The 27,220-nt window shown below is 40.4% G+C and overlaps 2 protein-coding genes across 2 annotated transcripts; both read left to right on the top strand.

Annotated features, from left to right (window-relative positions):
• Positions 1-1,211: 1,211 nt before the first annotated feature.
• gpr17 (G protein-coupled receptor 17) lies at positions 1,212-8,751 on the top strand. Its single transcript, XM_006790419.3, has 2 exons — positions 1,212-1,379; positions 4,079-8,751. The coding sequence occupies exon 2, from the start codon at positions 4,087-4,089 to the stop codon at positions 5,095-5,097; it is 1,011 nt and encodes a 336-aa protein (XP_006790482.2). The 5' UTR covers positions 1,212-1,379; positions 4,079-4,086; the 3' UTR covers positions 5,098-8,751.
• A 131-nt stretch (positions 8,752-8,882) lies between these two features.
• inpp5d (inositol polyphosphate-5-phosphatase D) lies at positions 8,883-26,052 on the top strand. Its single transcript, XM_006790418.3, has 27 exons — positions 8,883-9,293; positions 9,784-9,847; positions 11,680-11,815; positions 11,905-12,037; positions 12,181-12,321; positions 12,414-12,498; positions 12,580-12,654; positions 12,753-12,830; positions 12,915-13,038; positions 14,498-14,604; positions 14,698-14,800; positions 14,882-15,078; positions 15,171-15,288; positions 15,383-15,479; positions 17,782-17,920; positions 18,105-18,213; positions 18,370-18,458; positions 18,886-18,967; positions 20,615-20,704; positions 20,783-20,893; positions 21,762-21,841; positions 21,931-22,018; positions 22,102-22,248; positions 22,340-22,403; positions 24,612-24,809; positions 24,938-25,362; positions 25,457-26,052. Exons 1-27 carry the CDS (start codon positions 9,154-9,156, stop codon positions 25,486-25,488), a joined length of 3,252 nt encoding a protein of 1,083 aa, XP_006790481.1. The 5' UTR covers positions 8,883-9,153; the 3' UTR covers positions 25,489-26,052.
• The last annotated feature ends 1,168 nt before the right edge of the window (positions 26,053-27,220 follow it).

Below are 27,220 nucleotides of genomic sequence, written 5' to 3'. Positions count from 1 at the left end.
AATTGCATTCAATATAGGTTTAAAGTTAGTTCAAATACACATTCGATTATTTGAGGTTACTTTTGTTCTTGAGTTGATTAACTTCAAATGAAAAAAGTTGGTACTTATGCTTTTAAAATGTTTTAAATCGGCCTGAATGTATTTCTGTTTTCATTTGCCATCTCTAACTGATAAACTTAGATGTTTGTTTACTTGTGGGAGGCTGTCCACAGCTACATACAATGGCAGAATTATCCTTTAAAATGAAAGCATCTCTGTTTTTATTAAAGTCTTTCATCAGCAAGAAAAAAGCACGTTTTATTGGCTAAACCCTCCCAGCAGTAAGAAGAATGATAAATTTATGATGCTGTGCTCTTGCACAAGGGGATGTTTTTGCTTCGGGGTAACAAGACGAATAACAGACAAAGTGGAGAAGCCGAACAAAAGCGGGGGGCTGTCCCAATTAGCAATTGGCAGTAGATTAACAGAGTAGTGATGTCAAAGCTTCTCCACAGTCTGCAGATAGTGGTTTCATTCAAGTCTACAGAATACCATTTGCATATCGATGATATAGAGGAGAAGAAGGGCCAATGTGTCTGAAACACAGCTGTGAAGTTCATGTATGAAAGAAATATTATCTCCCCTTGGTCAGTGGGTCCCCTCTCCACATCTGTCCGATGGCTATGCGACTGATTATTTTGGGCATTCCAATTCAAGATGCCCCCAGGAGGCAAGACAGCAACAAGGGCCTCTGTTTCCTCCAAGCACCCCCCCTCTCAAGGCTTGTTTTTCTCTGGCTCTCCTATAGTGAGGGCTTGGGGCCCCCTCCAAAACAGAGCAGGCCATGTACAAAAGATCATCTCGGAGACTTCAGTCATAAACTTTTAACAACACAATTAACAACACAGTCCATCTTCTATCTGTCAGTGGGAGGCTGGGAGTTCATGGTAAAGGCACTTAATGCACAACTAGCCTCGGTTACCATGGAGCCATACCCCCAAAACTCATTGCGACTGAGGCATGCCATTCTTCTTTCCGCTGCTGAAATGCGCCGCTCATTCTGACTCAGCCTATTGTGAAGCGCACAAGTGGCTCTCTGAAAAGAAGGGGATGGAGAAAGAAAGGGTGGGGTCAGGGTTCAAACGAAAGGCTCCCATTGGGACTCCCTTTCTGTTATCAAATTTGTTGAGACACAAAAAGAGCTACAGTCTCATTCCCGAGAACATCTTGAGAGAGAGATAGGGGGGTTATAGGACAGCATTCCTCATGTCAGAGCGCCAGTTTTTCCACACAGCGGCAGACGAACTCCCTGTCTTCACGTACAGCTCCCTGCTCCTGCACTGATCATCTCCTCTTTGTCTTCCAGCAGCAAAACTTTTCTTTTTAGGAGTGCCCGTCCAGTAAGTCCTCTTTATTATTTGTTCCTTTATAACTTGAACTAAATACCTGCCTCTGATTTACTAAATAAACCTTTCTGTAAATTTCTCACTTTGCTCATGCAAACCCAAACAGCTCAATCTTTCACTGATTGCACTGTTTCAACAAATTTCTATACTTGCTTACTATGAAGTGGGCTCATTTAATCCTGTTTCACATTAGACAATGGAAGATTTCACACATTACAGCTGCTGCAGCTTTTCCATAAGCGCTGTGTGTAAAGGACCAATACCATGCTCAGTCTCCTCTTCACTGCACAGATCTGCTTATCCAGATCGCCGTGATGAAGGAGTAGTTCAGCTTCGTCTCTCTCCAGGATTATCTGCATTTATGGAAGCTTTTCCATTCAGCTGCTCCGTTTCTGGTTTGTTATCCCTGCTGGGACTGCAGTTCTCTTTCTTCAGGGGGACTGAAAGCTCTGACTCTGAGCCCTGGCTGAGAAATGCCCTGGCATGTGGGTCCCACAACACCCACTGAAAAGAGCCACGCTGCTTCTTAAAGGGCCAAAAGTCAGGGAGTGAAATTTAGCCCAGTCAGGTTTTTTTTGTGTGTGTGAGTCATTGTGGTTATTCTGCATTGTTTAATCACATAAGCTATTTTTGAAAAATATCTTTGAGCTAAAAATAACTGTATGAGCACTAAAACATAAAGAGAACACAGAAACAATCAGGAAATGTTATTGATAGTCTTTGGATATGGATCTTTTCAATATACAAGTCTAGAAAGTTCTTATTTTGAAGTAACAGGAAACATATATCTTTAAATGTATATCTTATTCTTTGCTATCCTGTGCATAATACACAGAAATCATTTTATTAGATACACCATGATGGTACCAGGTAGGTCTACCCTTTGCCTCCAGAAGTGCCTTCATTTTTCATGGCATAGACTCAACAAGGTGCTGGAAACTCCTCAAAGAATTTAGTTCATATTGACATGACAACATCAAACAGTTGCTGTAGATTTGTCAGTTGCATCTATGATGTGAATCTCCCATTCCATCACATCCCAAAGTTGTACTGTTGGACTGAGATCACTGTCATGTTCAAGAAACCAGTTTGAGATGATGTGAGCTTTGTGACATTGTGTTATCCCATCAGAAGATGGCACACTGTGGTCACAAAGGTATGGCATGGTCAGCAACAATACTCAGACAGGCTGTGGTGCTTAAATGATGCTCAGTTGGGACTAAGAGGCCCAAAGTGTGTCAAGGAAATATTCCCCACAATGTTACAGCACCAGCAGCAGCCTTGGAAGACCAAGCAAAGTTTTCCAATTTTCTAATGTCTGATTTTAGTGAGTCTGTATGAACTGCATGTTGATGTCAACCTCTGACATCAACATGCTCCTCACTGGATATTTTCCGTGTTTCGGACCATCCTCTGTAAACCCTTTGTGAAGGAAAATCCCAGTAGATCACCAGTTGAGATACTCAGTCTATTCCATCAGGCTCCAACAACCAATCAAAGTCACTTAAATCAGCGGTCCCCAACCTTTTTTGCGAACGGACCGGTTTATGCCAGACAATATTTTCACGGACCGGCCTTTAAGGTGTCACGGATAAATACAACAAAATAAAACTAGTACCGGTACCGAAAAAAAGAAGATTTATTCATAACACACGTGAAAAGAACCAGGAAAACCGAATTAATGATAAAAACGATAACAAAATAATGCTGAAAACCGATAAAAACCCTGAAAACCATACATTTCACACCTGAGCCTCTACTCTCGCGGCCCGGTACCAAATGACTCACGGACTGGTACCGGTCCAAGGCCCGGGGGTTGGGGACCGCTGACTTAAATGACCTTTCTTCCTCCATTCTGATGCTGAGTTTGAACTTCAACAACTGTCTTCACCACGCCTACATGTCTAAATGCACTGAGCTCCTCCCATGTGATTTGCTGATTTGATAACTGCATTAATGAGCAGTTGAACAGGTGTACCAAACAGAGTCTATTTCACTTTCCAAATCTTCCTTTCATGTATTTAGCTTCTAATGCTTCCATCACATCTCTCACAAACAGGCTTGTTGAATTTAAGGAGGGTTTTTTGCATTTGGGAACCTTCCATCAGCTACAGAAACATCTTTTGTGTGGGTTGACAGTTCAGCCCCAGCTAAACACGGTAGAAATGCTGGTTTTGGATCCAACAGAAATACCAAAGTGGAAGGAAGCCTTGCCTTAAATTAATTAAAGTCAGACTTTGCTGTTCACGCCCCGGTGATGTTTCTGTGTAGAGAGTAAGCTAAAGCAACAGGGAAAAGAGAGCAAAAAATACAAAGAGTGAACAGTTGGAGCTTGGCGGGGTTGGATGGAGCAGTGGGTGGGTTTTCTAAGGAAGAAGTGATTGTAAGATCTAAAGAATATGCAATCTACTGGGACTGTCTTTGCTGTCTTGTGTGTGTGTGTGTGTGTGTGTGTGTGTGTGTGTGTGTGTGTGTGTGTGTGTGTGTGTGTGTGTGTGTGTGTGTGTGTGTGTATAAACTTAAAAAAAAACAAAAAACAAAAGTACTCAAATTCAGGTCAGAAATCTGACCACCCCTGCAGCCTGCAGCGCAAAATTAGACCCGTTGTAACTGTCATGAATATATGCACTTCTGCTTATACTACAGAAATGGTTTAAAGGTAATGGTAATTATAATATTTTCTGTCTCCACAGTCACCAAAATGGAGTCTGCTACAATGCATCTGCCATCCAATCAGTCATCAGAGAGCTGTGTAGTGTTGGCGACCACGATCGAGAACCAGCTGTTTGGATGGTTCTACCTCGTGGTTTTTGTTCTGGCGCTGAGCGGTAACAGTTTGGCTCTCTGGATTTTCTCTCACCAGCGTGGCGTTTCTTCTCCAGCTAATGTCTTCCTGATTCATCTGGCTGTGGCAGACTTATCATACGTCATCATCCTCCCGCTCAGGGCCACCTACCACTTTACAGGAGGCCACTGGCCCCTAGGCGAGGTGCCCTGCCGGGTGGTGGGTTTTTTGTTTTATGTCAACATGTATGCCAGCCTGTACTTCCTGGCCTGTGTAGCAGGGGATCGATACTTGGCTGTGGTTCACGCTGTGAGGTCACTGAAGATTCGTCGCGCTCGCTATGCTCAGATCATCAGCTTCTCTCTTTGGGTCCTAGTTACTGTCTCCATGGCACCGCTGCTTGTCACCCATCAGACTGCACAGGTGGACAACATGACGGTGTGTTTGCAGCTATACAGGGAGAAGGCCTCACGCAACGCTCTGATCTCGCTGGCTGTCGCCTTCATGCCGCCTTTCCTCGCCACTCTTTCCTGTTACCTCCTCATCATTCACAGCCTGCATCGCGGCTCCAGGTTGGAGCCGGCGCTCAAGCTAAGGGCCCTGCGCACCATTGGCCTGGTTATGCTCATCTACGTGGTCTGTTTTCTGCCTTATCATATGAGTAGGGCCACCTTCATCCTGGGCTACAGCCACCCAGACGTCTCATGCCAGACACGCAGAGGCCTGAGCCTGGCCAACCGCCTCACCTCCTCCCTCACCTGCCTGAATGGTGCTATGGACCCGCTGGTCTACCTGTTTGGGGCGGAGAAATTCCGCGGCACACTGCGGCGATTGTTTTGTAAAGATAATGGCGGGATGTCAGGGGCCACCAGCGGAGAGTTAAAGGGAACACATGAGAGCTCTGTGAGTGCCAAATCTGAGTTCTGAGGAAAAGCAGCTAGACTCAGACACCTGTGAAAACTTTTCCATCACAAGAAGCTTCAGGTTGATGATACTTTGATTGATGCTGTTTCCAAAGGCTGTTTGAGAACCAATTCTAGTGTCATCCCCACACCATTCCCACCAGATCCTTAGAGAATTAAACTGACATCACTTTGACACTCAAAGAATCCTGAATTCAGCAGCAAAGACGGTGGTAGAAGTTTAACTTCCAGGAGAGGAACAAAGATCTTTAAAACCTAAATTTGGGGCAAAGTCAGCAAATCTTTTTAGAGCATTTTTAAATCAGTTATAACTTCTGATTCTGCACACACTGTTTATCTTGGTGACCACTGGAATTAAAGTTGATGAAGATAATGCTTCAAAATAACTCCCACACACACAAGACTCGAGTAAATCTCATTCTTCTTTAACAATTTAACGCAATGGAGAATGTTTAAAAGCAAAATTACTGCAATTAGTAGTAAATATGACATTTGATGAGTTTTCAAAATGTACTGTTGGCTTGCTTTCAGCTCAGCAGATCCCCTGTTTTTTTTACTGTAGTAGATCTGGTTTCATAAGACAGACAATTTGTACTGGTTAGTGACGCCTTTGATGTTCTGTTTAAGCTTTTTGTCATTTCCATTAAAAGTTTTTTGGGTCCATGTTAGAAACCAACTCTCAAACCAGTCAGAACTGTGCCCAATACCTGCTAATGTGGGACTCTCTGTACAAAAAATATCCCATTTCCTGTGTGGTATCCGCCAGGCTAAGCTATTTGAATTTGTTTGGTTATAATTTTTGACAACTGATGGTTTTAATAATAATCTTTAGAAACAGTTTGTCTCAACATAACAACTCACTTGTTCCGGAGATGAAGCGAAAAACTAATGATGCAAAGTTTTTAATTGCTTCTGCTGTCATATATAATACTTAATGGGGGTTAAACTTGAGTACTAATTGTTCCGCCTACTGCTTGTTGGGAATCCAAAACAGCAATTCAGTATATACATAGTCAACTTTCAGTGTATATTTTCTATTGTTTTTTTTTATACTGTGAGCCAAATGTGATGAATATGCATCAGTCACAGTTGATAATATTGTTGTTTTTTTCATCTAAGGTGACATAGGTTATCCTTGCTTTGTGGATAATCAAATGTGCGTGCACATACTTTAACACTATAAGTGAAATGTGATGGATCCATGTGAGAATTTTAAAAACTCGTGTGATCATGTGTCGTCTTCTAAAGTACCAACATCCAGTTAAATTCTCATTTGTTTGAATTTTTAGTTTCAGGCCAAATATTTGGAAAATGTTTATGCTAATTAGCAATGCTAGCATGCTAATGCACCAAACCGGGAAGTTAAACAGGGTAAGCATTACAGGTAAGGTAAGCATTATACCTTTCAAATATTAGCACTGTATGGTAGCATGCTGGTGGACATACCCACTAAGGCACTCACCAGCTTCTAGACTCCACATTTTGAAGACTCGCCATTAGCACTGTGGCTGCTGTTGTGTGAGGTGAAGTTGAAGTGCTAAGTTGGTTTGCTGCATCCATAAATTGTATGGGTGAAATCCACAAGCACAGAAAGGTGCTTATTGGTGTTAATTAAGTAACAGACTAAAAAAAAAAGCAAGAACAACAAGAAAGAACACAGTCCAGAAGTTCAGATGAGTGACTCCTATCACCAGTATTATGCTACAATCAAGCTAATGAACAAAGTCATTGGCATTATGACGACTTACAGAGTAAAATAAAATTGCAGTGCTGTTGCCTTTGAAATGGTTGCAGTCAGTTGTCATTTTCAAGGCGATTTTAGTGCATTAAGATGACATCAGTTTGCTAACAGTTTGCAAGTGAATGGGGTCGAGTCAGCAATTTAATTGAATCTGTTTGTTGTAAAATGGCACGTGTGTTTGACTGCACAAACAGAAATTCACATTACCTACTTGCATTCAGAATTCAGAAAACCCACCACAAACAGTGATGTAGTTTCTACAGGATGGTGATTTAACTGTAATGTGCTGCAGCTGCTCGGCAACCGCAATTTATATAAGAATAGAACCAAAGTAGAAGCAGTTCAGTTGAGCCTTGTATTGTAAAAAAAAAAAAGATGTGTCAGAGAGAAATTGTCTCAGAAAAACAAACTGCGATTGCCTTGCAATCCAAAGTTGTTGATGCAGGTACTTTCAATCAGTTGCTGCTGGGTCAGTCATGAGCTGCTGATTATTCCAACCTACTTTTACTCTGGTCATTTACTCTACTTACTGACCTAAGAAAATCACCTCTGATTCCAAAAACCAGAAGTAGAAGTTATAAGAAAGTCCCCCCTGACTTATTATTAAGAAGGAATAGCATGGAGTAGTATGCTGTAAGTATGTTCACTTAAAGTTACTGTAAAGTAACATTTTAAGGCGGATCTTTATGGGGGAATGACACTTTTAGAGCCTCATGTGGTCACTAGCGGAACTGCAATCTTTGAAACTTTGCTTGCTTCATATTCCAGCTGTGTGTTAGCATGCCAGTATTAATATTTAGCTCAAGGCAACGCTGTTCCTCACAGAGATACTTTTAAGGCTGTAGCCCTTTGGACTAAGTCCAGATTTACTCTACGATGGAGTGACAATTTTATTGAGAGCGGACTGTGTAAATGTGCCCATTATTATACTGCTGTTGGATATTTCCCTGCTATCACATTTTCATAGATGCAAAAATTCCTGTATTGTGTTTCTCCAGCTCAGCTAGGAATGACGTGGACACAGCCACAGCCACAGCTTTTTATAAATTCCTGACATGAGTCACTGTATATGTTAAATGTGCTCGACAAATCTCCATTGTGAAAATATTTTTTGGTTTTCAGTTTCTTAACTCTCCTATAATGCTACGCATTTCTGTTGCACTGTTACTTGACAAACTAATAACTATTGTTCTATCTACAGTTTGATAAAATGTAATATGTTAAAAATATGCTCTGACTTTAACGTGCGAATGATTGTGTAATTCACTGCAGCAAAAATGCACCATTTGTGTGACATGTCCAGTCCCTCTCTTTCTTTTTTTTTGCTTGTCACATAAAAACTGCATAAACTCAACATGTCTGCTGCTGTCTCCCGAAAGCAAAAGTATGATTTCACGTCCTTCGCGTCTGTGGCGTTGACGTGTTCGCCGTGAAAGTGGTAAAACTATTTCAAGCGCGGGGACAGAAGGTAGCAGTGACTTGTCACCATGTAGTTCTCTTTTCATATCATGTGACATGTTGTGGTTTGTGAGCAGCTCATTTTCCTCCCCTTATTTCTGCAAGACTTCCTGTCCATCACATGAACATGGCAACTATTTTAACTTGTATTTCCTGAATGTATATATTGTAGAAAACCCCCGAGCTCCCTTGGTTCATCTGTGGTTTAAAGAATAGCACTATGCAGGCTGAATATGATGCACCTTGGTTTATTTTTATCAAAGAACAAAATGATCATGTTTGAAAAACAAATCAAGGTCCTTATCTTCTTTTTTCTTTTTTTTTACTGTGTGGGTTTTAAAGTAAATATATCCAGTAAATTCCCTTCCTGTAACTACTAAAAATCATCATGGTCATGTTTTCTTTCTTACTTCCTCTTTTCACTTCTTGTAGCTCAATTTTTTACGTATAACTTCATTATTTTCTGAAAGTTCACATGAACAAGTAAACCAAAGAGGTTAGGTATGCTGGTTAATCATTCGTGTAAGGTGATAAAGATTTCTACTGTGCAAACAAAAGTGTGTATTTCCATTTTACAGCTGTGCGGCTATGTTAAAGAAGAGGCCGAGTGAAGGCACTAGGGCCCTCCTCTCTTTAACTTGACAAATGAGGAAGTTCAGGGCTGAGCTAGTAGCAGCTTCCTTTTACAATTTGCGGAGGCAGTGGATGAACAAGTGAAAGAAAGAACTAAAAAGTATGCACCATGAGAAGATGAAAATAGCGAGAAAGAAAAATTGAGTCTACTTTGTTTTGCTGGGATCATTTTTTTTTTTGAGATCACATGCAAAGCTCTTGAGATCGAGCTCTTGGGTGAAAAACAGGATGCCAAGTTATCAACCTTGGTACCATGGCAATATAACTCGATCCAAAGCTGAGGATCTACTTTCCAAAGCAGCAAGAGATGGAAGCTTCCTCATCCGGGACAGTGAATCGATACAGGGAGCCTATGCCCTCTGTGTTTTGTAAGTTATTGTTTCTTTTTATTATGGCTCGCGGTTGATTCTAATATGCCTGCATATACTTCATGTTTCTACTTCATTAAACCTTCGTGACGTGCAGTACCAGCTGTGAATCGTATCGAATCGACACGATCTGGTTGTCAAACTGTATATTTTGTTCAAGAAACACAATTCCAAACATGATCGTTTGTGCGCTGTAGCTATAACACAGTTATTAGTTAAAGTTCCTAAAACTGTCTCACCATATCACATTACTTTTTTTTTTCTTTTTTTTTGCACATACACACTGCAACACAAGACTAGTTCCCTTTTATTTGCATACAGTGCAGCCACAAAGCACCACCCTTTCCCCTCTGCACATCATCTTCCATTGGGTAACCTTCATTTAAAAATGATTCCAACTGCTCACTCAACACATTGAATTCGCTTGTTTCTTCACCTTACATTCATTCCATGTTCCAACCACAGACATTTGCATTTATTTGATCCACAGATATCAGAACTGTGTGTACACATACAGAATCCTGCCAAATGAAGACAAGAAGCTCTCTGTCCAGGTGGGTTCACAGTTTCCATCGTTCTGGTCCGAACCCAGATGAGTTATTATAGTTACTGTGAAGATGAAATGATATTTTCAAAAGTATTAGTCACACATTGCTAGTGCAATGCTCAGTTGTAACCTAATTAAAGATGTAAGCCCACAAATGCATTTACTGTCCACCGCTTTGACCCAGACTGAAGTATCCTAACAACAGGCGAGATGAATGTGTAAATGACTTTCAAGATCACTAGAATCTGAAGCCGCATGTATTTTTGGTGTATGAGCGCGCGTGTGTGACGTTTCCAGTTATCGGATTGATTAGCATAAAATTTAATAAACACAATAATGCATCATTATAGTTGAATTTCAATCTGATGATCGAATACCCCCAGTATTAATAAGTATTAATAGCTTCAGCTTGGAGGTATGAGCATTAACTACAAGAATAAAGATGACATGCTAAATAAACATCAGCAGGTAGTCTCTGTTGAATGTTAGCTTGCAGGCATACAGATTTCAGCACAAAACTGTCTGTTAGCTCAGTAACTCAGAGCTGCTTACATGGCTGCAGTTTAAAACATATTCTCTTATTATACACTAAATATCATTGCCTCACAAAGCTACACTGATAGTAATTTAAAAGCCTTAAAATGTAAAATTTACAGACTTAGGATTACAGACTGGGAGCACAACAACGTCACCCTAAAAAAGCCACAAATACCTCTGTTATTTACTATGATTTTTAAATCTATAGAAAAGAGACTTTATGGTTCAGCAAATGACAAATGCCTGCTTCTCATTTGTATTTAATCTGCCATTGGCGAACTACCTTACAATGAGCCAGTACAGAAACTGAAGCAGGAACTAAGAGTTTTGCAGTAAATTAGTTGGCAATGATAAAAGCAAGACTCAATCTGATCAGAAGCAGATCGGCAGATGCTTCATTATCTTGGTATTTGTTCAGTGTCAGCTTTGCAGTGTAAGTCTGAAGAGATTAGAAAACTAACAGGCCCCACAGAGAGGATATAAATGCCTTGGGCTTGACAGAAAGATTGAACAGAGTATCATCTGAATGTTTTTTTTTAAAATACTGTAATTATAAAAAAAAATAGGTGAAAATGCTAGAGAGCTTGTAAATGACCGATTTATGCACTGACATAACAGCTATGTATAATTGCTATGCAAACCCGTGGCCTTAGATAGAAATTCTGTAACAGCAAAATGTGCTGTGTCATGAAATAAGTTTACTGGTATGAAGTAGCAACGTGTCAGGTTTCTAGGAAACGATAAGTCAGCACTGTTACCTTCTAATGTGCCAGGTAAAATGCGATCATTTCGTGCTTTTAAAAACTTGTTAGATGAGGCAATAATGTACACCTGTGCAGTTTAGTTTAAAGAAAGTACTTTAAAATAATGTAACCGCCCAATGACTGCAAGTTTGCACAATTGAGTTTTACGAGCCGCACAAGACACTAAATGCAATGTAGCTATATAGAAAAGCCAAACCTATTTAAGGGACTATAGTTTTTTAAACCTATTTCTGTTAATGGTTTAAGTGTACGATTTAATTCTTATGACAGAGCAGGTATATCTTTACTTCCTTAAAATAGCTGATGATTTATGGGTAATAATATGTTCTTTTAAATGAAATAAATTGCAAAATTACAAAGGAATGTCTTAAAATGCAACTGGAAAATACCACAGACGCAGACAGTAGAGAGGTCTGACATCATATGGGAAGTAACACTTACAGGTTATGTCACCTGCTTTGGTAACAACAACAAAAATCATCCTTTTGTTTACAAAGAGTGATTAAAAAAAATATGTTGGCTGTTATCTGCTCTGCAGGCATCTGAAGGAGTGCCTATTAGGTTCTTCACAATGCTACCTGAGCTGGTGGAGGCGTATTATAGCCCCAACATGGGTTTAGTCACCCACCTGCAGTACTCTGTCCAGAGGGAGGAGGAGGTAGAAGAGGAGCCAGGTCAAAAACTTCACTTTGTCTGTATATTGGTTTTGATATGGAAGAGAAAGTATTGTTTGTCCTAAACACACTTTATGTCTATTCTGCAGAACAAAACAGTCATCCTCCACAGCTCCCACCCAGAAACATCCCACTTGACAGTGACTACAAGACTTCAGAGCAAGCCTCCAAATCCTTATCAGACATATACCTGGCGAAACTGCAGCATATGGACTTGTCCATGTATGGTCACAATTACAGACAGTTGCAATGTCTCTTGTACCTACAGCACTATAAAAGTAGAATTTAGGCATTCGGCACCAAACTTTCCAAAACAATTACTAATATGAATTTTCCTGAAGCTTACATTTCTCTTATGTCTCCAGCTTACCAGAAGAGCATGAAATGGCCATCCAAGAATACTTCAGGACTTCAGTCTGCTTAGATGCTGAACAAGTTCAAAACGGTAACCCTAACCTGCCTGGCCTCAAGAAGCTTATAATGGCAGTCTGCAAGAACCTAAACAGGTATAGTGTCCATTTAATGGAATGTGTAATATTACATACACTTGAATGGATTGGGTTGATTGAACCACGCGCTGATCTTTTTTGCGAGGCAGTGAAATTTCCCGCGTCATGCCAACTCTGGAGGTGTTTCACAGAACGCTGGACCAACAGCTCTCTCCAGGGATTGGACCAAAACAAGTTGGTGGCACCCATGATCCTTTGCAGTATTATCAGCGCTTAAAAAGCTGCTCTCTTCATGTATTTCCTCCTTATTTTCAGAATTTCTGTGATTCGGGTCCTGTGTCCTGTAGACTTGAGCAACTAACAAAACTGCTCTACTCGATAGAAGATAAGGTAAAGTACTGTGAGATGTTTTAACAACAGCTTTTTATATGATAATAGAAAATGTCATGAGATATTACACACAGGACGACTCTGCTTCCTTTTTTCAGGTTAAAGGTTCTGTTTTTGAGTATGTTGGATTTGATGCGGGCCCACGGAAATCTCTCATACCAGTCGTTACGTTTGAGGTGCTTTCTTTAGTACTTATGTCTACATAACATTTGTCATACGTGTGTGTGGTTTATTTGATCGATTTCTTCTTTCACTGGTAGGTCAAACAAGAATCTCTCGGTATTTCCACAAAGATGTTCCTGAAAGTGGACATTGAAAGTGGGAAGCTCTACTTTAAGAAGTCAAAAGATGGGCCCGAAGACAAATACTTTGTGCATAATAAAAGTAAGGACTTGAGGAGTTAATTTCTATCTCAAACAATTGATTGTCACAAAATGCAAACATCAAGATATGATTAACTTAATCTGATTAATCCCACAATCACTTTGGTGATTTCTTTTTTTAATTTTGTTGGAAGGATTTTAATAAAATTTGGTGATCCCTTGTCTCTATTGACGTTACAATAGAAAAACAAAGGTGTTAAACTCAGCGTTCTGTGTTGGCGGAGTATTTTACAGTGTCTTGCTATATTTTCTAGACTCGACTAAATGGCTACAGTGCCTATAGTGTCCACCAGAGCTTTTGTATTTAACCCTGTGCTCTGTCCTGCTGTTTTGCAAAGAAAAGAAGCAATGTTTTTCACTTGGTCTTTATTTTGGAGTAATTAGCTACCAGAATGAAACATTTGTTATTAGAATCAAACATTCTGACATATTTCAAGAACACGCTAATCATTAGAAGACTGCTCTTACACATGTTAGACCACAGAGAAGGTACATTAGCCTGGTTCATTGGAGGAAGCAGTTACAGTTATTGTTTTCTAAATTACTAATTATATATAAGAACATCTTTGGGTTTGTAAAGTTCAGAAAAATGTATTCAGGTGGTACATTTGACTCGGGTCAGTATCTTAAGAAATTAGGAACTTTAAGTAGTGCCACAAAAGCTATTTTTCCATGCTAATAGACAGATAAAGTGGGACTTGTAGTCAGTAAGCCTTAAAAATCATTATATAGAAAACGTCATACATGGACCACTGGTGCGTGCTACTACAGACAGTATAAAAGATGAATGTAGCCAACCTAATGTTACGTATTCGTTTTGGACTCTTTGTTTTTAATCCTCAAGTTGAGCTTTTTGGCCAGAAGTGGCCATTTTTGGAGAAGAGAATGACTCTGTTGCAAGTTTGTTCATTTTGCTGTATTCATATACATAAACTGAAGCGATGTAGCAACGGTTTTTATTAGTGCTAAGAGATCCAGTTAAGTGACTACAGTTAGTAAAGGTGAAGCCTGACAGATAGTGAACGCACAATCAAAGAAGCAGATAGATGAGTTTGAAAAATTCACCGGAGTTGTTGTGAAGGGGGGACAGACTGGCGATCTGTCCAGGGTGACCTCACCTCTCGCCCTATGATAGCTGGGATAAGCTTCAAGTCCTCCCACAACCCTGATAAGGATAAGTAAAAGAGAACAGATGGGAGGTAGTTTTGTTTATTGGAAGCTGAAAAAAATGTTTATTACTGCTGTAAAACTAGATGTTTTAACAACAGTGTCTACGAAGAGTCCCTTGATTTTTGAGACAGCCTCATTAAAGGAGCTGCAGACTTTGTGCTTGATTCTTCAGCCTGGAAGTTGCACCTTCTCTGCAGCAAGTGCAAAATAGCATGTGTGAAAACAAATGTCAAGAACTACTTTCAACCATCAAAAGCACTTAACTTAATAAGAATACTCTTATCCACCAGTCCTGCAGTTGGTGAAATCCCAGAAAATGCACGCCAAGCTGGTCATTGTGGTGGAGACGGAGAAAGAAAAAGTTCTGCGGAAAGAGTTTGTGTTTGATGACACAAAGGTAAGCGTCTTTTTAAAGGCGATGCTCCCTATTCTGATCTCAGTCATGTGCACTTTGTTAAATGTGATGTGTTTTGTTGTCTTGTGAATCCAGAAAAGAGAGGGCTTCTGTCAGCTGCTTCAGCAAATGAAAAACAAACACTCAGAAAAGCCTGAACCAGACATGATCACAGTGTTTGTTGGCACCTGGAACATGGGTAACAGTGATGTCATACAGAATTCAGTGCTTCAGTTAACTTAACTGTATATAATATAAAAATGGATTCGCAAACCTACAGGAAATGCCGGCCCTCCCCCGAACATCAACTCCTGGTTTCAGTGTAAGGGCCAAGGGAAGACACAAGATGACACAGCAGATCATATTCCACATGATTTTTATGTCATTGGGACTCAGGAGGATCCTTTGGGTGAGCGAGAATGGGCAGATACAGTGAAAGGTGTCCTGAGGAACATCACAAACATTAGCTTTAAACAAGTGAGTAACTGTGGCAAAGTTTTGAATTTGTAGCCGAATGCAAACACAAAGCACTAATGAATCAAATATTCTAAACATCTCCAAACATCCAGGTGGCAATTCACACACTGTGGAATATTCGGATCGTGGTCCTGGCCAAGCCTGAGCATGAAAACAGGATCTCTCATGTTTTTTCAGACAGCGTGAAGACAGGGATCGCCAACACCTTGGGTAAGCAGTTCCACTTCTCCTTGAGGCCTGTAATGATTGCTCATAAAAGTTCACAGAAAAATTACCCATCAGTGTTTACTGGTTTGAATTGCAGGAAACAAGGGAGCAGTGGGAGTGTCCTTCATGTTCAATGGGACATCTTTTGGCTTTGTCAACAGTCATCTGACCTCTGGAAGTGAGAAGAAGCTCAGGTGAGGAGAAGGTTACACTTTTCAAAGTATCTTTAAAAAGGTTGAATTGATTAGTAACATCATATACACATATACATATACAACACAGGGTTTTTCTGGGCTCAAAATTAACCTTTGAGGGTAACTATGCAAATAACCACGATTGGTTTGCCTTTAGTTAAGGCAATACCCGGACATTTTATCAACAAAAAATGTATCTAGGCTTAAACAAATTAAACTCAACTCTTTGCGGCTTTCCTTTGATAGAAGTCGCAAATCTCTTTGAAATGTGCTAGCATTTTTATAGCCTCTTCAGGGAAAACCCGATGCAGATATCAACAAAGGTGTCATTTCAATGATGGATGGGGAGGTAAAAATCCTAATTGTCTAGTGACATGTGCAAAATACCCCCTGTTCACTTATTCACTACTTCCTAACAGAAACTTCGCAGTTCAGTAAATGGAAAGCAGGAAATGTAAATGTGCCTAACAATCAGCACAATTTGGTTTTAGACTGCTGCTGACATTGACAAAATGTAGCCAGAAACACCTTTTTTAATCGTCTTTGCAAAAACAGTTAACATTATCTGTTAAATATTAGCTTAGCAGTTAAATTGTACCAGCTGCTAAATATTGTAGGACCTTTATCTTAACCTATAAAAAGAACCTTGAGGTTTGAGTGCTTGTATGGTCAACTTAACAAGCATTCTGCATGACAAAATGAGCTGCAGCTTGGTAGGTATACTCACTCTAGTACATTTTCATGTTGTGCACTGTGTGCAGTGTGTATTTATTTGGACAGACCACAGTTATTCAAATCAAACACAACAAATTGCATGATTATCAGAAATTAACATTGCAACATTTGATCGCAATGCTTGATTACTGCCCTAGCTACTGCATTTTTGGAAACATTTGTTATTTTTCTTACCCCAGACCAACAATTTGGGGTCTCGTCCAGATCTGGATCCAGAACTGCTAAAATATTGCTAACTTTCCAAAAATGAACTAGGGGAGGATGGGAGTAAAAATGAAAAGTCCTTCCAAGTCATCTACTAATTGGTAGGCTGGTGGTTCAATCCCTGCCTGAACCAGTCTGTATACCAAATATCCCTGGGAAAGATACTAACCCTGAGAATGTGTTTGAATGTGTGTGTGAATGTTGGAGAGTAAGTAGAAAAACCATGGGGAAAAAAAGCCCTTGAATATGGGTGAATGAGGCAAGTTGTACAAAGCGCTTCGAGTGCTCAGATAGAGCCCGAGGTGTCCATTTACCATTTGTTATGAAAGAATTTCAAATACACAACAAAATAAAGATGTCAGCAAACCAAAAGCACTGAAAACAAATGTTTCAACTAAAAATACTCCTACCAATAGGAAACGGCAAATACTCACTAGTAGTTCTAAGCACTCAGCTAAAGCAAAGCACCAATAAATAATCGTCTGCAGGGCGATTCAGTGAAAGTTGTGAAACACACATGTGCAAAACGTTTAAAGGCAACCACTAAATAATGCCTAATGGCTTATAAGTCACTAACCAAGTGCACGGTTTCAAAGTCAGTACCGTGCCCTTCATCACTCTGGGTTTTTTGCAGCCAAGATAGCGTTGGTGAAAACGCTCATCTCAAGGTTTCAAAATGGAACTTTACAAACCAGCGAGTGACATCACAGTACCCATGTCCATCCTTCATATTATCTGTGTATTTGACTAGCTGTTACCCTGGATGAACATCCTTTCTGACTAATTTAAAAAATAAAACAGATGTTTTATTCAATATTATCTGAAACTAGAGACTGAGCCTGTGAAGTCTTCAGGCGCGTTCACTGAGGTTACAGTGGGAGTCGTGGGCGGCTGTCTTAAACACAATCACAAGTCTTTCTTTGCAACCACAGAAGTCGCCCCCTGCTGGTTTTTAGAAAAACATCCACGTTTAAGACAATTCTATGTTAGCTTCTCTTTTCAACCCAGCAAGCTACATCCATCTTTATACTTTATACTTTAAAAAAATTATTTATTTTCCATCTTTTTTCTGTCATCATCATCCCCTTATACTAGTCACACGGCCACGATGGCAACCATCTCTGTCATTTTTCATGTCGGATTTTTAAAAATTATTTATTTTCTTCATGTTTTTTTATTTATTTATTTACCTATATTTAACTTGGACAAAATAAATGATGAATATGTATCCTCCTCTTTCTGAAGCCTTGCTTTAAAAGTCAACATTTTGCTAAATGGCAGTAGAAACAGAAAACTTTATTGCTTCCTCCACTGATTCCTCACATTTTTGATGTTACTCCAATATTTTTTGCTGTATTTGCAGACGGAATCAAAACTATGCCAGCATCCTGAGATTTCTGAATCTAGGAGACAAGAAGCTTAATCCGTTTGACATCACAAATCGCTTCACGCACCTCTTCTGGCTTGGAGATCTGAACTACCGCGTTGAAATGGCATCTTCTGTAAGTCATAAACCTTGTTTTATCTCTACTTTACATACAGATTCACGGACTTTGCTTTGTTGTGGTTTTTCTCTCAGAAGCATGGTTGTGTTTTTGTTTTTTTTTAAACCCTGCTGGTTGTCAGGTGTCTGAGCTCTCAGCTGCTAACACTTCCAGTCACTACTTTCCCCTGTTCCCTTCACAGGAAGCTGAAAACATTGTGTCAAAGATCAAACAGCAGCAGTACCAGGAACTGCTCACCAAAGACCAGCTCAGCATGGAGAGGAAAGAGAGCAAGGTCTTCTTGCATTTTGGTGAGCTTTGATGAATACTGATCAGTACATGTAGGCATACGGCAGAAAGAAGTGTCTTCACTGTTGTTGCCATGCTTGGGATTTTCTGCAAAACACTGTCCTTTTTCTTATAATTGTGTTTGCATACATACGGGTTTTATTCTATTTTGATTGTAGCTGAAGAAGAAATCACATTCGCGCCCACGTATCGATTTGAAAGAGACACACGAGAGAGGTACGCCTACACAAAGGCCAAAGCGACAGGGGTAAGCTCATGTTTTATCACATCTCTGTTCCCTATGCATCACTGTCACTTCACTGAGACTTTTAATTTTATCTGCTTCATTGCTGTAATTTTTTTAAATTTAATCCTAAATTATTTTATTCACTTCATCATGTTCGAATGTTATTATTTTTTTATTATGCATAAAATTACATTTTATTTGTTTTAACGTGCCCTTAATTTTAACTACATACTTTTAGTGTACTTACAGCCTATTTCATTTTAATGAGGTTTCAGGGGGGATTTCAGGACTATTTGCTCATGTTTCTTCCACAAATGACTGCCCATCATGCTTCTTATATGTTGGGCTATTTATGTAGAGTTATACTTGAATTGTTTTACAGTCTTCAATTTAAAAAATTCAAGTATTTTATATTGATATTAATATTAAGATGATTTTAACTCTACAGACAAAATACAATTTGCCATCCTGGTGTGATCGCGTCCTGCGAAAGTCATATCCTCTGGTTCATGTTGTCTGCCAAGCATACGGTGAGTAATCTTCTGTTAAACCTTTTTTTCTGCAGCTATATTATACATACAGGAATGTATATATATATCAGGGGTGCAACAATACATGTATCGATATTGAACCGTTCGATACAGTGCTTTCGGTTCGGTAGGCATATGTATCGAACAATACAAAATTTTTTATTTATTTTATCAACTTTTCTTCTGACGATGCTGTCTGTGTTGAGCGCTCAGTGGATCTGCGTTCGACTATTCCGCCTAGGCTGCACTGTCGAGTGTAGATCCACTGAGCGCAGTGCAAGCTAGCAAGACAGAAGCTAAGTTCATTGCAACATGGCAACTGCCTCAACGCTACCCAAAATTTAACCTCCCCCACCCTCATTCAGATCTGGCCTTTGGAACTATCTTGGTTTTCATGTGAAGCATGACCCTGATGGTAAGCGTGTCATGGACAAACTCGTTAACGGAGATTTGCCGCGTTATGGCGTTAATGGGTTTTTAAAGAGATTAACGCTGACAGCACTAGTGGGAACACAACGAATATGACTGCACATTTACACCGACATCATCGTAGTGCAAAGACAAGTGGAAGCAGACAAAAACAACAAGCACGCATGCTACAAACTTTACCCGAGTCATTTAGACAGCTGTTAGCACATGATTCTCCTTATGGGGACCTGATATGTTTAATATGCTGCTGAGAATATAGCCCAGAAGAAGCGTATAGTATAGCTTTTATTTTGGAAAGAGCCATTTCTCTGTAATAAACTCTCTTTTCCAAAGATGACTGATTGTTTCTGTCTTTTGAGTTAAAATATATATTTATAAATGACAAATTAAAAAGGCATGAACATTTTTTGTATCGAAAAAATATCGAACCGTGACACCAAAGTATCGAACCAAACCGTGAATTTTGTGTACCGTTGCACCCCTAATATATATATATATATATATATATATATATATATATATATGTGTGTGTGTGTGTGTGTGTGTGTGTGTGTGTGTGTGTGTGTGTGTGTGTATAGTACTAGACTAAAGTTTGACACACCCGCTCATTCGAGAGTTTGCTACTATCAAGTGTATGAAATGAAATGTAAACAAAATCTGCATATCTGAAATCTGACGGCAAAATAGGCCGTTTTACTTTGACTGCAGTTTATACGCTCGTCACTTCTTCAGCCAACTTCATGAGCTCATCACCAGGACCACACACACACACACTGACCTTTTGTTAGCTGTTTTTGTTTCACTCTAAGCTCAAACCAGCACAGTACATTTGATGCAGCACTCCTCGTTACAGAATGTGGACTCTGTGTCCAACTGAAAAACGAATGGTCCCACCATCAAACTACACCCTTTCCTCCATATTTTGAGGTAGAACAATGCAGATTAACATCTATTTACTTCCTCTGCATCTCTCAGAACCTCTGATTTTTGACTGATCAGAGTCAGATTTCCACTGGTCTAATGTTCATTCTCTGTGGCCCTCGCGCTCTTCTTCTTTTGTTTTCACGTTTTGTTTCGCACTTAGAAAATAAGAAAAAAAAACCTTGAACACAAAAGTGTCCAAAGATTGAAGTGAAACTGCAGCTGAGACGTCCTTTCAGGCTAAATATGTGTAAAATATGCACAGAAGTGTTTATAAGTGTTCGTGTGAACTTGCAGGGTGCACTAATAACATCATGACAAGTGACCACTCCCCAGTGTTCGCCTCATTTGAAGTTGGAGTTGCCTCGCAGTACGTTTCCAAACAAGGTATGACCCCCCCACCCAACCTACGCCACAGATGAGTCCGCTCAATAGCCGCAGTCTGATGCCGCTTTTATTTTTCAGATCCCAGCAGTGCGCCTCCTGGTGGAATTCAGATCATGAACTGTGTGGCCATCTTGTCGACAAAATCGAAGACCAAGTTCTTCATCGAATTCCATTCCAGTTGCTTGGAGAGTAGGTTTCCTCTTTCTGATTGACCACATCTCACTAGATTCTGCTTTAAAGGAACAGTTCGCCTCAAAATCACATAAAAATCAAGCTTCCTCTGGACTGTAAGTGCTGTCTATGAGTCAAAGTCAGAATGCAATGGACACCGATGGCACTCAAAGGAACAAAAAATTGAAAAAGCAAACACTAAACACTCAAATCTGTAAAAATTTTTTACAGATTTATTACTCAAAAATCCCCCACAAGCCTGGCTGTGAGAAAATTCTGGGAGTTGTTTTCTCTTTGGTGAGCTACACCCACTCATAGTACCACTGTGCAGAAATCGGTGTGCACCTACCCGTGACGAGAAGCCGCTGCTCACAGTGTGACAGGATGTAAACATTAATACTGCCGTGTCAGCTAGCTGCACACTTCTTCTGGTTGATGTGTGTAGACACTAGAGAGAAAATACTTCCTACATTAAACTGCTTACTCTATTTAAAGTAGACCAATTCCTCTCCTTTCCAGTTCCATGCTCTTATTCTGGGACTCTACTAGAGGAGCTTTGCATTGTTCACAATGCAAAATAATCTTTTAATTTTTTACAATTTTAGTTATTTATTTATATTTTATTCATGCTTGAAATGAACTGTTTTAACCTTGAAGTCCACCCTCGCTGTGCCTGAGATTATATGTTATCTACTCTTACTGACATCATGCACAGCCAAGATCTTTGCAGTAGACTTCTCAAAAAAAAGGAAAAAGGTTGCACCAAAAACTATCAATATGAATAAACAGCACTGCAGGCCAGAGCATGCATGTATGTATGCATGAATATTGGGTGAAGTGTCTCATCAAACGGGCTACAATGACTAAAAGCAAGCATTTCCAACAGAAACTGTAAAGACTACAGAGGGAGAGAACAGCGAGCACTCCGATGGGTCTATAAAAGTTTGGTTTGGCAACCAAGTAGAGGTAAACCACAGACACAGCTCACAGAACACACTATTTAGTTATGGCATCAGTCAGTTGTTATTCATAGTCATTGTTTCTGTCTTTTAAAGCTGACCCCTATCATCTCTGACCCCGAGTACCTTCTGGACCAGCACATCCTGATATGCGTGAAGTCGACGGACAGCGACGAGTCGTACGGTAATGAGCTCGCATTACAGCTTGTAATTTGGATGTGGTGGGCTCAGCAGCGCTTACAGTTTGCTGGTGTGTTATCCCTAAAGGAGAGGGCTGTGTCGCGCTGCGAGCCGCTGAGATCAGCTACACCGAGTTTCAGATCACACTGACTCACCACGGGGAGAAGACGGGAACACTGACAGGTGGCATCCAGCTACGCACCTCTGAGGGCAAGCCCACCGAGAAGCTATACGGTGAGGCTGAGCTTTGACGCAGGACGTATTTGTTTGATTTTTTTCTTCTTCGGTTCTTGAAGCTTTATTCTCATTTTGGTTCTTTTTTCAGATTTCATCAAAATCGAAAGGGATGACCCCATCGCCTCAAAAGGCAAATCTGGAGACCTCAATAAGTAAGATTTGGGGGTTTTTTTTGTGAACCTGTTATGCATTCCTTCCTGTTCTGTCATGGCTCGTTACGTATAAAATCAACCACATCCGAGAAACATTCTCACCCTCAAAATCGGTTGTTTTATTTCAGGAAAATAACTTCAATTTATTGAATGAAGTCACGCAGAAATGTACCTTTTTGCTGTGAAGACTTTTCCAGCATTTTTAACCCATCATAACTTCATAAGAACAGGGGATGTGCTATGGCTGAAAAATATATTTAACCTCTGCAAACAAATGAGTTTTACACACACTGGCAAAAAGTCAAAGTTTTATTCAGCACAGATTTTTTTTTCTGTATCTGACTTGGAGCATCACCAGTTTGATGTCTTTCTTTGACATAGAGGAACTCTGGAGAAAGCTTCAAAAAGTGTAATATGGTTAATTTCTCTAATCACCCTGTGGGATAGGTCTAATATGGTCAACATTTTTGTGTAGCTTATGATCGTCCTCTGTGATTAAAGTCATTCAAAGAGTTTGAAAAACCTCTTCAGAACCTGAAAATGTTTGATCAATGTATGGAACATGTGCACACCGGAGTTTAAATTTAATTTACAGCCATAAACCACACTTATAAGTGTTAAAATGTGACTGTGGGAGAAAGTTTTGTGACACAGATGAGCCTGTTGCACGGAAGTTGATCCATTTTTAATACTTTTGAATCTTTGCAATATACGGGACATCATATATTGCTGTTTTCTCACAAGCATCTGATGGGTGGCTGTAGGATGACTTTGGAAATCAAGAAGAGGGAATAAGTGAAGACAGGGCTAGGGATTAAATGGTGGAAGTTGAAGAAGAAAGAATGATGCGTAGAGTTCAGGCTGGAGTTGAGACAGGCTCTGGGTGGTAGGGAAGGGTTACAAATGACTGGAAAAGTAGAGTAATGAAGAAGTAGTGATCGAAACTTCCAGGAAGGTGTTGGACGTATCCTTTGGATAGAAGAAAGTGGACTAGGAGACATGGTGGTGGAATGAGGATGTACGGGAAAGTATTCAACTGAAGAGGTTAGCAAAGAAAAAATGTTGTGAAGTCAGGGAGATGAAGAAAGTCAGCGGGAGTATAAGAAGGGAGAGAAAGGTGGCAAAGGTTTATAGTGAGTGTGTGTGAGTCTGGACGTGAAGAAAGGACAAAAGGACTTGTATAAATTGGCTAGGCAGAGAAAATGAGCAGGAAAGGAGGTGAGGCAGATTAGGAGATTAAGGATAGAGATGGAAATATACTAACAGATGAAAATAATGTGTTGAGAAGATGGAAGGAGCTGATTGTTGTGAAAAATGAGAGAGAGGAGGGCAGATGGATCAAAGTTGGTTAATATAAGAAGTGCAGAGCATTAGTGAGAGCAGCTATGAAGCAGAAAGAAATCCATTTGGTCCTGATGACATAGCTGTGGAGGTATGAAGGTGGAGGGCAGGGGACTTTCTCGCCAGATTGTTTCCCATCATCCTGCAAAGTGAGAGAATGACCGAGGAAGGGAGAAGAGGTTAACCAGCACCAATTTTCAAGAACAAGGGTGACGTGCAGAGCTCTAACTACAGGGGGGTAAAGATGATGTGCCATACCATGAAGATAAGGGAGAAAGTTGTTGAAGCTAGTTAAGAAAAGAGGCGATGATCAGTGAGCAACAGCAGCTTCATGCTGAGAAAGAGCTCTACAGATGGGATGTTTGTTTTAAGATGTTGATGGAGAAGTGTGGATGGGAAGGTCAGGGCGAGCTGCACTGTGCCTTTGCGGATCAGAGAATATGATAGGCTGATGATAGGGTGCCAAGACAGGAACTGTGGTACTGATGGGCTCATGGTGGGGGTGGGATTACATCAGAGATCGTCTCTGAGCCCCTTCTTATTTGCAGTGCTGATGGAGAGGCTGACAGATGAGGTCAGGCGGTCGTTGTGTACGTGATATTTGCAGATAAGACTGTGATCTTTATTGAGAGCTGGGAGCAGGTGGAAGAGATGCTGGAGAGACCGAGTGTGCTCTGGAGAGAAGGTGAATCGAAGTTAAGAAAAGCAAGATAATCCACTGTCATGCTGGTGGCATAAATCGCAGCTATGAGACTGCGATTCAAGTTTTTCTGTTGCCTGATTAATTTTGATTGCTGGTTTGGACCATCAAAACTACTCAGGGCGTGATTTTTCTTTTTTTTCCTTCTTCTTTTTTCTGGTTAACAGGTCTTGTAGCAACCAACCACATGATATTTCGAACCCCAATTACATGGGAGTGTCATTCAGAGGTGGGAATGTGATAGATAAAGGCTGGAGTTACAGCATGCCACCGCGAAATGTTCCCTGTGGTGGACAAGCCGGAAAAGAGCCAAAGAAGGGTTACGATGGGAGTACACGCAGCCCCACGGGAAAGCCTGCTTCTGTGTAAGTGTTAGCCTTTTTCTGGTTTGAAGAGACTTCAGTTTCATTTCTAAAAATACCTCTAAACCTTTATCTGATCTGATTCTATAGAAAGGGAAACCGATGTCATTAACTTATGATTTCTCTGACAGGGGTGAGAACGGAAAGACGTCAGAGATGTTTGACAACCCGTTGTATGGTTCAGTGACCAAATCACATGGTCGGTCTAAAGACCAAGACCAACAACAGAAGGACCTTCTCATACCCCCAGATGTGCTATTTGGATCCTCCAAAACAGCAGACGGAGATACCGATCGCCCTCCGGTGCCCACCCCACGCAACCGCTCCTTCACCTGCTCTGAGAACAAACCTCAGCCTCCAACACCAGTCAGCCTGCATCCCCCATCACAAAAGAAACCAGTGGTGCCCTCACGCTCAGAAGGCGGGATGGGCCTAAGCCGCCCTCCTTTGCCTGCTAAGTCCCGACCGGGTGTGCCGGAGCCCCAGACCCCCAAACCAAGAGACTACAGAGACACCTCAGAGCTCACCAGCAAACACAGACCACCAGGAAGACCTGGTGAGTCTCGCAAAGACAGCTAGGAACCTACTCAGGTTTCCAGACAACTATAATACACTAAATAACATCTCTTTGTCTTTTTTTGTGCATCCAGACGTTTCCAAGACGGGTCGCCCTGTGAAGTGAGACTGAGAGGTACAGCTTCCTGGCTGCATTTCTGGAAATATTTTTAAAAACCCTTGTCTCTCATTTTAGAGGACAATCACATATCTGTGCTGTCATTATAGAGAAGTCAGTTCGCTTAGCTTTGCACCTGTCCAAAGGTCTAAAAAAATCATCTGCCTGACATCCTCAAAAACTCACCTTGTAAGTTAGACAGAGCCGGGCTAGCAGTTCCCCTTTATTTCCAGTCTTTATGCTAAGCTAAGCTAACTGGCTTGTAGTTAGCTTAGTTATCTACTTATCTGAGTGCTAGTTAGACATTAAATAGGTGTACCAGTGTCTAACTCAGCCTTCAAATGTATGTAAACTCATTTTTTAGTTTCTTGGATTTCTGCAAAGCTCGCATTGGAACGTAAGTTTGAACCTGAAACCTGCTTCTAAATTAACTGTTACATTTCATTTGGAGTTTTTACACTATACAGTAGCTGATGAATGTTTACCGCACAGTATTATCTTGCACAGACATGTTTGCCTTTAATATGTGCAAATGATGCTCCAATGAATTCCAATATTAAAGCTTGAATTACATGTTGTGTGTGTGTTTTATGTCACGTCACAAATGACTGCTTTTAAAACTTGGAGTGTAGGCCGCTACAATCTGCTGCGAGGACCAGACCGGTCACACTGCAGTGATTTGCCTCCATCTGCTGGTCCCTAAAGGAACTGCAGGCAGTCTGAGACTTGCAATTTATTCAAGGGGACTTTCTGGCTTGGTGTTATTGGAAATACATCTACATTTTCTCTTTAATCAGCTGTGACTAAAAAGGTGAGGTGGCACAGTTCCTGATGTGCACTTTCACTTCAAACTGCTTCTACTACTACGCCTCTTCATTGTCGTAAGGCTGCAGCCTGTAACCTCCACCCATCTCGCTTTTGTGCCTCTGCCTTTGCTCCTGTTCCCATGAGAGACCCAGCTATTGTAGCTCAGCCAGCACACTCATCTCTGGTCAGCCTTTCTTCCTCTTTCCATCAAAGGGTCATGCTTACTACAGGTTCTACCCACCTTAAAACTCCTCATCTTTATTTCATGACACATGTTTAGACACCCCAGTTCTTCTATGCAGCTCCATGTTTGAGTATTTGTTTGGCTGGAAGATGCTGCATATTTGGGGAATAGTCACCAATAGTTATAGACATGGTTGAAGACATGCGTTGGTGTACATTGGCTGTGTTTTCTTGGTGTAGATGTTGAGGCTAACAGCCTAGCCAGTTCTGTTGGTTTAGTTGGTAACTCTTTTGGAACTGGCTGAGGAGAGAAGAGCAAAGTCTCTGATGAAGTCCAAGTGTGTGAATGTACTCCACTGCAAATATTTTACACATATGTTGACTTTAAAATATGACTGAAATAACACCAGCGGTTGCTGTGTTTTCCACCCTGAGTATTTGAGAACTAGAAGGCCCTATCATGGTTTTCCTTACCTTTCATGTTATACAGTAACTGTCTGTAGTTGAAAACAAAAATCCCAAAATGACAAAGTTCAAAGAAAAATACAAATAAATTCTGAAAAAACAAATTACAGACAAATTCATAATTACAGAAATGTAATTACAGTGACTATATATATATATATACCTTTTATTAAGTTTGTGGTTTTTTTGTTGTTGTTTTTTTAAATTAAGGACCCACACCCTCTCCTAGAAGATGTCATTTGAAACTTTGGATGCATTAATTATAAACTTCCAACATATATTTATT

The sequence above is a fragment of the Neolamprologus brichardi genome, chromosome 23 (genome assembly GCF_056152115.1).
Source record: "Neolamprologus brichardi isolate AB-2024 chromosome 23, ASM5615211v1, whole genome shotgun sequence".
Classification (NCBI taxonomy): domain Eukaryota; kingdom Metazoa; phylum Chordata; class Actinopteri; order Cichliformes; family Cichlidae; genus Neolamprologus; species Neolamprologus brichardi.
Note: the sequence above shows the minus strand (reverse complement) of the source record. Positions and strands in the feature narration are given on the sequence as shown.